Genomic DNA, 10562 nt, shown 5'->3' on the forward strand with positions numbered 1-10562 from the left:
CCAGGTATTCACCCTCAGTTTCTACCTTTGCTATTGCTACTTAATCTAACAGTTGTGATTTCCATTGTAACACCCTGTGTATTTTAAGAGAGGAGACTCTGGGTGGAGTTTCCTTGTCTGCTCAGGCCTCAGTCCTTGCCCATTTCAGTTCTGCTGGATGAGAAAACCTGTCAGGCCCAACACCTCTGACAAACAGACACTGTGGCCAGACTCCCAAAGAGAGCTGCTGCTTGCTGGCAGGTAAACAGCTCCCCAAAAACAGATGTGAAGCTCTCTGATAGCATTTCCTGCTACTATAAAACGAGATTGCACTAGAAATGATCACCAGACACTCCTGAGAAGTCAGGGGCTTCTCCCCAAAGGCAGCAGGTAAAAAATCCCCTCTGCATTGCCCCCACACTTGTGGGACTAAATCACAGGTTAAACCAGAGGTCCCAGAGCTGAAAGCTTCACGTCTGTGTTTTTCCTGGGCTTACCCTCACAAGGATAAATCAGATTAAAAGCACACACCTGCCTGGGAAATTCCCAGGGCATCTTCTCTTCTTCCACCTGCAAAGGCCAACAACTGAACCCCCAGAGAACACAGCAAGGCTCAGACCTGACCAACTCTGTGCTCCAGTTGTTCAGGATCTGCAGCAGTTGCAGCAGAAACCCTGATGATTCACTGTCCTTCGTCCCTGGCAGTTCCCTGGATAATAAATGAGAACAATATTTTATTTATGCCCAGGTCATCAATTCTAAGACAGAGGAAGCAGCAGATGAAAGGAAAGCTGTTTCCATGAAGAAAGTGATGGATTAGAAAAATCCATTTTTATCCTGTTCCTCTTCTTTGACAGGGAAACTCTCAACTGTTGTGATTTATTGCCTTTTCCCTTCTTTTTTGGAACAGAATGAAACATTTTAAAACTCACACAGCAGTTAATTGCCGTATAAACACAATTATACAAGGGGGTACAAATTACCTTGGGCTTGGTTCTATGAAACAACCATATCCTGATTAAATAAAAGGCCTGATCCTGACTGGCTTCAGATCCCACTATGGACAGCAGGAACCAAGGGAGCACAGTGACTTGTAGGGTAAACCCCAGAGGAAGCAATTAGCCAGGACAGAAAGATCTAATTTAGGCTGCTGTAGTATGGAATAGGCACTACAAATTCTCATTACCCAGCTCAGATTTCATATCCTGACTCCTGCCTGCAAAGGGCATTGTTGTTTGTTTATTCCATCTCAAAGGCTGCTCAGAGGTACTCAAATAACAGCCCCAAACCCCCAGTCCTCCTCCTCCCTGCTAACACCACTCAGTCTGGAAAAGGTTCTGGGATGAGTTTGTCTGGAAAAGTTCATCTCTGCCTAATCAACCTAATCTGCTCCATCTCCTGCTCAAAACGCTGAAGGAAAAGGCTCATTTAACAGCTTTAATGACACATTGTTCTACTGAAAACTGAAATCCTCTCAACCTGCCCTTAATTTTAACTTCATGGAAGCCAAGAACTCCAAGACACCTTCCCAGCAGTGAAATGGGAAGCTAAAAGACTCTAATGACTTTGCACAGAGCTGCTTTGCTGTCATCACTTACAGCTTGAACTCTAATACTTGCAATTAAGAGCAAGCTCAGAATAATACCTGAAAGTGGCAATTCATTAGGGGACAAGAGCTGAAAAGCAGGATCCAAAAGCTACTGGACAGCTTCTAGAAATGTGCATAAAATTGATAAACCTGGTGCATGAAGAGCTAACAGCAAAGAAATGAACAGAAGCTTTTTGTGCAGTGCTGAGCCAGTGAGACTAATACAATTATGAAATGTTGTGCTGAAAAGATGCTACTGCTGAGTCTGAGGCTGCAACAATGAGACCAGCCCTGCTTCCATTCCCAAAGAGATATTGAAATGCTAAAGATGGAGAAGAGAAGCACAAAAACGATATGGAACTGGAAGAAATAAGATTTCACCATGACAAAGTCGAATCTGTTTAGCCTAACCAAAAAGTGATCCGGAGTGACCTTAGTGATTGCATTCCACAGCCTTTTATAGCAAGAAATAGTAGGGACTAGAGCTGTATTTCATTAGCAAAGACAGGAAATAATGACCAATGACAGGAAGCACAAGCCAGACAAATCTCAATTCAAAGACTCTGATTTTTAATAGTAAGGATGATTAACCACTGGGGAAAAAAAAACCGACCAAAGGGAGCAGTGAATCTTCCCTCCTGAAGTCTTCAAATGAAGACTAAATGCTTTTCCTGAAAGACTTGCTGCAATCCAGTGGCCCATGCTCTAGAGGTCAGGTGTGATGATTCCTCCAGGCCCTATGAGTTATTACTGTGAAGCTGGGAACTTACATTCAATACTTGGGAAGAAACCAGACTTACTTTTAAAGCAAGAAACCCCCATATGTAATAAAAAAATGCTAATGACTTTACCTTTGAAAAGGGAATACTCATCTCCCCTCATGCACCATTTTTTCCTATGATGGAAATGAAAGATTTTCACTTGACCTGTGTCAGACACTTTACTAAATGCCTTTCTTTGTCCATTAGATCAAAGACTTCTACAGCATAATTTTAGGATTATTTTTTGAACTTGTGTACATGCTCCCCCCATCCAGTAAATAACTTCAAGGTGAACTGACACACAAATACCAGCTGGTTCCTGAGAAGTAAAGCACCAAGAACATTACACACTGTCTTCTCCACACACTCAAAGAAAAAAAAACCAGCCTCAAACAAAAAGCCCAACTATTACTGCCTAATTCACCTATACATGGTGCACCAAGTAGCTGAATTCGTCCAGAACTTATCTGGAAGCAAACATCAAAGTTTCAAATCCTTTTAAGATCCTCCAGTTGCAACATGGAGCAAAGTTTGATGCTTCCAGTGTGTCATAAAGCTCATCAAGAGGCTGCTGACCCAACAAGCTCAGGCTCCAGCACTCTGCTAGCCAGGGAAGGGCTAGGCCACAGTGACTGGGAGGGAGTTTTGCTGACAAACCATGCAAGTCCTGTCTGAGAAGAGAGAAAAGAGCTGCTAAGTGCTCCCTCATTAACAATCCAAGCCCAAATGAGAAAGTTAGGCACACAGGAGTCCTCTGTTTGCCCTAAATTCGCAGTGCTGGAGGAGCTGCAGCCTTTTGTGTTGGAGAATTTCACATTCATGTTCAGTAAGGTTCCATGCAGACATCAAAGGAAAACATTAAACTTCCTCGGCAAGCCTTAGGCTAACTTCAGAGGATACATCACTGCATAATGTTTAGCAGTTGGATCACAGTAATTCATGAAAAAAAGAAACTGCAGGACGCCCACAAGACATTCCCTACATATTTCCATAATCAGGGACATTTCTGCTGAATTACTGCTCACAGAGCAAAAAAAAAAACCACCCCAAAAACTAGCAACCAAGACACTAACATGGCATGTTTGGCCTTTACCTTTCTGCTCCTGTTCTCATCCACCTTTACTGGGCACCAAGTACACATGAATCCAAGGAGGAAAGGCTGACACAGAGTTTGAGTAGCACAGAGTAGGTAGAAATCAGCATCACATCTGCCATTTAAGAAAGGTGTTCTTAACCTTGTTGAATGTCTGTTTGTTAGCTCTTCCCCCAGGCCCCACCAAGAAAGTGATGCAGAAGGCACATTTCTCAAGACAAATCCCTCTGGCATCTTCCTGGAAAGGTTTTGCCACCATGGATTATGGAACATACATAGTTCTTAAACATTCTAAAAACCATGGGATGTTGTGCCTGGGCAGGATAAATGTAACAAGAAGTACCTTTCACTTTTTTTTTGGTATTCTGGAAGACATTGCAATATGTTTTTTAAGTACAGTCACCTGGCACAGTATTTTTGTTTTAAGAGGAAAGCCAAAGAGGATTAGGACACACTGTACTCATTGAGGAGCAGACAGTACCTGCTCCAAAGCTTTATCTTCCAAGCAGACTGGACACAGAAGCAGCATTTCAACTGCAAAGGTGGGGAAAGGAGGAACAAAGACATTCAGTGACTTTCTCAAGGTCGCACAGGAATCTGTTGCAGGGCAAGGTTGAGTTCCCAAAGTCTCAGTCCACTTAGGCATTGGAAAAAGCAATGAAACAAGAGCATGTACTAAATTTGGCACAGACTTTTAAATGATGCATTGCTGCAAGGGAACAAGAACCTCCACTCATGCTAACCCAGACACCAAAGGAACATATAAAGGAATACTAGTTACTCACTCCACCCAATCTATCTGATCACCTTAGTATTTCCTAAGTCAGTAAGACCTTTCTTGGCCAGACAGTCCAACCCACAATTTAGATCTTATTACAAATCAGACACACTAAACCACTTTCTCCCTGGAGCTGCAGCAGATAAAAGGCCAAGCAAGCAGCAACATTTTGGTACCTGGCTTCATATAACAGCTTTGGATTTTCTTAAAAGCCTCAGCATTGATTATTTTCTTTAAATAGCAATGACTTATTGAGAAACCTTCTACCCCTTTTAAAGCACAAGGTTTGCCTTAAGTAGAAAAGAAAGCAAAACCTGCCCTGCCAAGGCATATTTGTTAAAGAATTTTGGATACACAGTCCTGGAAAAACACTTTGAAGTCACAGTAAGTTAACACTGGTGCTGAAGGGCTAAGAGAAACTTGGGAGATGGAGAGGAAATGAAGTATGGACTGACACAGGACAATACTGGGATTCAGCTCCAGCTGCTGTTTCAGCCAACAGCATGAGCCAGGGCTGCAAATTGCATGTATCCAAAGGAGCTAAAAGCTCAGGGCATGCAAAGCAGCACAGCTCTCATGTGGTGTCTGCACAACTTGGGGCAGAAGGAGTAGAGGAATTAACTCAAGGGAGCCAAATCCTCACCACCCTGCAGTTACATAAACGCCTGTTTTCTGGGGAATGTTTCCAAAGATGGTGTCACTTGGGCTGCTCTGATTCAAGTGACACAGTCAGGTTCAGGATGAGCTACACTGCAGGCTGAGAGACACCCTGGTTTGACAAAATCTCCCACTCCCTTTCCAATCCTCACCGTGCTTGTTCCTTTCTTCCCTCTGCCACATTTTCATATGGAAAACTAGCCCAGCAACTGCTCTGCCTTGTTCTCAGGGGCTAACATAAGGCTGTGATGAAAGACCTGCAGAAGGCCTCGGGGAGATGCTCCAAACTGAACTCCAACAGATAAAGACACAACTATTGAAGTTTGCCTGGGAAAGTTTGCACACACTGTGGAGCCCCTGGAGGCAGGGACTGCCCTGCTGTTCTGTTCACAGCCCCTTGTACAGACCAGGATTGCACAACTACTTTTGTAAGGTTTTTAGTTCTACAAAGAATGTGTCTTAGTAATGTTTACAATGCTAAGAAATAAATCCTAACCCTCCAAACCCTTTACATGAGCTGCTAGTGCATCAATGTGGTCCCAACTATTCATTTACACCACAGTGAGCTTTGAGAAGCAGCAGATACCACAACACAGAGTTAACACTTCCATGATTCAACACACAGAGCCTCATACTGTGCTTTCCTACTTTCCCTCTTGTGTCCATATTTTAGCAGTCAGCATTCCTGGGTAGTTTCTGCATGCCTCAATGGCTAGAAGCAAAAAATTCCAAGCAGTTGGCAGCACTGGCATTGCTCTGCTGGAAGCTCCTTACCTGCAAAGTTGGCTGTATTGGGCATGGAACAAGGAGGGGAAGGAAGCATCAGAGCACTGGGAATGCACAGCCTTGTGTTTTCCCTGGCTGGGGACCAGCTATGTCAAGAAAAAAAAAGCAGAGCACAAACTCTAGTCTACTGTAAAAACAGCAAGGAAAATAAGGCTCCTTCTTCATCCAGCAAAGCACCTTGTGTGTCCCAACACGAAATCCAGGGTAACAGCTCTCCCAGAGAACAGGCAGGAGAGTGACTGCCCCATTTTCCTGCCCCATCTCAGCTGAGCACAGCAGCCTCAAGTCACACAGCAGCTCCAAAAGGCTGAATTTATTTCACCTCCAGCCCTGGGCACAGAATGCTGTTACATTTACATTTCAAAACTTCTTCTGTTGAGGAAATGTACAAACCTTCTCCTCTTTCAAAGCCTGAGGCACTGCTGTCCTCAAGGACAGCTCTAAGAACCTCTGCAACTGTACCAAGACACGAGGAACCCCCTCGAGGCCTGGAGTGACTCAGAGGTGTCAGCCTGATGGGAAGCCTCTCTCTTCAGAAACTGCAAACCCCAAAACTGTAGCAGTCTGCAATCAGCATTATTCATCCCAGAATAACTGAATCCAATTTTTTTTGGCCATGGAGACAACATCACAGAGGTACACATCAGCTGGCCCACGCAGCAACCAAGAGAAAAAGGAAGGAAAAGAAAGGTCTGAGCACCCAACACAGAGAATCCAGAAGGACCTCCACAGCTGCTGAGGTGTCCACCCTGTAAGGACAGATGCCTTTGGTGCAAGGTGACACCTTTTCTGCGCCAACAGGATGAAGAAAAGCACTTAAACACTTCCCAACAGGCAGAGCACCTCTGTCCCTGCTGCTCCTGGCCTTGCCTCTCTCTCCAGGCTGCTCCAAGAAGCTGAAATGTTTAAGCTGCACACACAGAGCTCTCAGCACCATTTCCACTCATCTCAGCTCATAAATCTGATGCTGTGTCTGTTTTTTCTGAACACAAATTTTATAAGCTGAATAAACTTCACGGAACAGTTATTCCAAGGCAGCCAAAACCTGGAAACTTGATGCCTGACCACAGCCAGGCACTGCAGGCACTCTGAGGAAGTTTAGTTTTCACACTTCAGAACAAGATCCTCTTACTGGCTGATTCCCTCTGCACCAAAGACCCCTGATTTATTGCCTCTGAAAGCTTTTAGTTATCCTCAAGGCCCTTCACCTTCTGATCAATAGATAGGAGAGGACAGAATCCTTGCAGTCTCCCCAGCTCAGGGCACATCTCACCATCCATCCCTTATTTTTTCACTGTAAAGTGTCTTGGTAGTAGACTGGCAAAAGTATAAGGGTGTGAGCAACAACTCAGCCTTTGGAAAGCTATCCCACATTTTTATGGAAGCATCAGAGAACCTTCCCTTAAGTAGAAGCTTTAGTGTAATCACTTGGTACAGCTCCAGGTTTGACAGAGAACATCTCCAGACACTTCTCCTCCAAATCATGATCACGCAACAAATCTTTGGCTAACCTGACAAGTGTGGTACATGAACAAGAGGTACCAGGAACGTAATTCACACACTCCTGACCATCACTTCGTGTGGTTTTACAGCGGAAACAGAGGGAGGAGGTGGTGCCATGGGAAGAGCCAAACCACCTGTAAGCACTCCAAAGACCTGGATTTGGAAACCATTTCCAGATCACTTCAAACGAGTGGCAGCTCACAGATCCTTTGGGCTGAGAGCCCATTTTCCAGGTGAAAACAGCAACACTGGGTAAGGCCAGGCCCAGTGAGCCAACACTCCCTTCCGCCGCCCGGGGAACAACATCCACCCTGCACCTCGGGTGAGGCCAAGCACCTACCTTGGAAATGAGCTCATCGTGGTTGGCAAGATGAGCCCTGCAGTGAATGCAGCTGTAGGTCCTGTGGCACGAAGGCAGATACGCCTGGAAAGTCTTGGACCTTGTCATCTTCACCATTGGAGCCACGGAGCGCTGGGTGAACTCTGGGGTGGCCCAGGAGGCACTCCCACAGGAAGGGTCGCACGGGAAACAGCGGAACACGCAGGTAAAGGCCGTGGTTTGGCAGGGGATGGTGTGGGGCAGGCTCCACACGCTGGTGACTGCTGCAGAGGAAGAGATCTGGGCACAGGGACTGGGGCACTTCACACAGACCTGTGTTCAAAAGAGAAGAGAGACAGAGCTCAGCTCGCAAAGGAGACAACGGTGTTCCAGCCCACAGGATGACTTAGGGTTTGGTGCAGAGCAGGGAAGAGTCAGAGCAGCCAGGAGACAGGTGTGATGTCTGCAGATTAGATCGTGGAGGAGAGATATTTATTCACAGCTCAGCCTTGACTCACTGCCCTCATATCTCCCTAACCCTTGCCACCTCCATTCATTCCTCCAGCGCTTAATGGATTCGGAAAGGACCAGAGAAATGCAAAGATGCTGCGATGATTTTCATCAAGCCTGGTCTCCCAAACACCTCTGAGGAACTGCACGTGCCCAGGCCCAGCTCTGCACCATCCCTTGGAGGAGTCAGGCTGTTAGCCAGAGAGAAAGTGAGGGCCAGAGTCAGCCCTGTGACTCACTGCTGCAGCACTCCAGAAGCCCACGGGAAAGCTGAGAGCTGGACCTGGCTTTTCTCAGCTACCAGAAAAGGACACAAGTCACCCAACCAGTTTTTCTCTCCATTCTGCCCTAGTTTCCACATGGGAAGTGGAAGATCACTTCATTACACTCTCCTTTATAACTCCCTGAAAGCTCCGAAGGGAGAAACTACTCTATAAACTGCACTCTAGTACTTTATTTTTTTTTTAATCTGAACATCTGACAGCAGTCAGAGCAAGGCACAGCCTCTGAAGACTATTCTTGATAGCAAAAGACAGTCAAAAACCCTATTCAGGATGGAAACACCATTTTACAATCCCACATCATCTGACAGCACCTGCAAGGCAGCTCGAGTCTGGGCCTCTTTTTGTTGGCAGAAATTGGTTTTTCAGATCACACATCTCTAAGCCTTACCAGGTACAAATGTCTCTTTTGAGGATGGAAGAAGCAGAGAGGAGGCAGCTCCCCTCCCTCCCCAATACATGGCGTGCATGCATGCTCTACAAATTAATCATGAACTCTGGCTGCTCCTCCCAGGAGGATTTTCCTTTCCATAAAACATGTGATTCTGTGCAGTTTCTGAGCCTGCACTTTGTGTATCAAATACTGGAACAACACCAACCACCCCCCTACCACCACCCCCCAGCCCCTAAGTATGAAAAACAAGAAATAAACCCCCACACACCTGACCTGCAATGGCAATTCCTGCAGTGGACAAAGCAGAGCAGTGTAAGAGCTTAAGAGCTGATCTCTAAACTGGTATGAGTAACCTGCACTGTGGCAAAACTGTCCAAGTCATACTTGAAAAATACCAATATCAGACTGTGAATCCATTGCTGGAAAGTCTCTTGTGTGCTCACTGTCAGACAGTGAGATCTGCAAGAACCTGAACACTTAGAGGTACCAAAGTGGCATTTATGGAAAGCCATTTCTTCCTTTTTTTTTCCCCTGAAACACTTTCCTTCTGCTCTCCAGGAAGCAGCTCCCTGACAGCCAAATGAGAAAAAAGAGTCTTACTCATTGGGCAAACTGCTGATAAAGCATATCTATCATGATCATAACAGTCAGCACTTCCATAGCAGTTTTCATCCTTAAAGCTCTTTGCAAACGCTAATCAGATTAACCTTTTCCAGTTGAAGTTACAGCCACAGCTTTGCAGGACCCATCCTGACACAGAAGGGCTCATTTCCCAGCTCGTTAGGAACTAAACCTTCTCTTGTCAGTCAGAAGGGGATCCTGCCAGTTTATCTGGCAAGCAGAATGTCTGGGCACTATTTGCTCCACAGCTGTATCTCTGGATTTCAGCAAGTGAACTAACCAAGTGCCAACGTTTACAGTCACAAGAGAACAGAACCACCCCCAAGTTCCAAGCCCCTGATATGTTATATCCCATCTGTAAGGGATCCCAGGACCTGGAGTTTGTGAGCTTTGTGCCTCCAAGTGCATGGAAGCAGGAGACTAAGTGTGCTCTTTCCAGGGCCAAATGCAACTGGAGCCCAAGGCACAGCACCAAGCTCTGTCTGGAAGAAACAGATCCTGCAGGACACAGCATCTGGAGGAAAGCACAAGGACTGCAAATCACCTGATTCTGAATGAGAAACCAGGCTGTGGCCTTGGACTTCCCTGATTTGTGATGGAATGGGGCAATCCCCTCTCTCCTTTACTTCAGCATGGATCAATATTCCAATCACCAGTTTTACCACATCCCTCCCATACTGTCATGCCAAACCTTCCTTTTCTGATCAGCTGGAGAAAGCAATCCACAGACACCCCCAGAGCCCAGTGGGGACATAAATGAATCCCAACCAGAATAATATCAGAGTAATCCCTTAATTTGTTGTTTGCTGACCCCTCTACCCAGGCCTGCCAAGCATCAATGCTCCAGGACAATGAATAAACCAGGAAATACTACAACTGCATTTATCTGGCAGAGAAATGAACACACACACACACACAAATTATCTGCTGCACACAGCTTTCTGCAAAAGCATTTCATGAGCATTCATTTATTTGACCTCATAACACACTGAACGTCAGCAAAAAACCGTTTGACCTTTTAGAAATGGACAAAAAAATATTCAAGTGAGATGGTATCAGAGCAGAGGCTAAGATGAATTGCAATTCCTGTTCTCAGTACTGTGCTGAGAAGGCAAACTAGATATCTCTGCTTAAGGCAGGGGAGAGAATAAAGACTTGTGGGCATTAGTGGAGTCATTCCACTCACTTTAAAACAAAGGGAAAAAAGCTTTGATTACTATGTCATCATGCCCAATACTGTTAGAGATGAGTATCTATCCCCAGCAACATAATCCTTATCATTCTTCAAGAGG

The 10562-nt window shown here is 45.4% G+C and overlaps 1 protein-coding gene across 1 annotated transcript in view; it reads right to left on the bottom strand.

The window, feature by feature from the left end:
* Positions 1-7791, bottom strand: part of LOC103799967 (protein yippee-like 2) — a 20153-nt gene extending 12362 nt beyond the window's left edge. The window contains exon 1 of the mRNA XM_009072325.1: positions 7486-7791. Within this exon, the coding sequence (XP_009070573.1) occupies positions 7486-7602 (117 nt within the window). The 5' untranslated portion in view covers positions 7603-7791. The remainder of the gene's footprint in view (positions 1-7485) is intronic.
* Positions 7792-10562: the final 2771 nt, after the last annotated feature.

Source organism: Acanthisitta chloris, unplaced genomic scaffold (genome assembly GCF_000695815.1).
Source record: "Acanthisitta chloris isolate BGI_N310 unplaced genomic scaffold, ASM69581v1 scaffold22893, whole genome shotgun sequence".
Classification (NCBI taxonomy): domain Eukaryota; kingdom Metazoa; phylum Chordata; class Aves; order Passeriformes; family Acanthisittidae; genus Acanthisitta; species Acanthisitta chloris.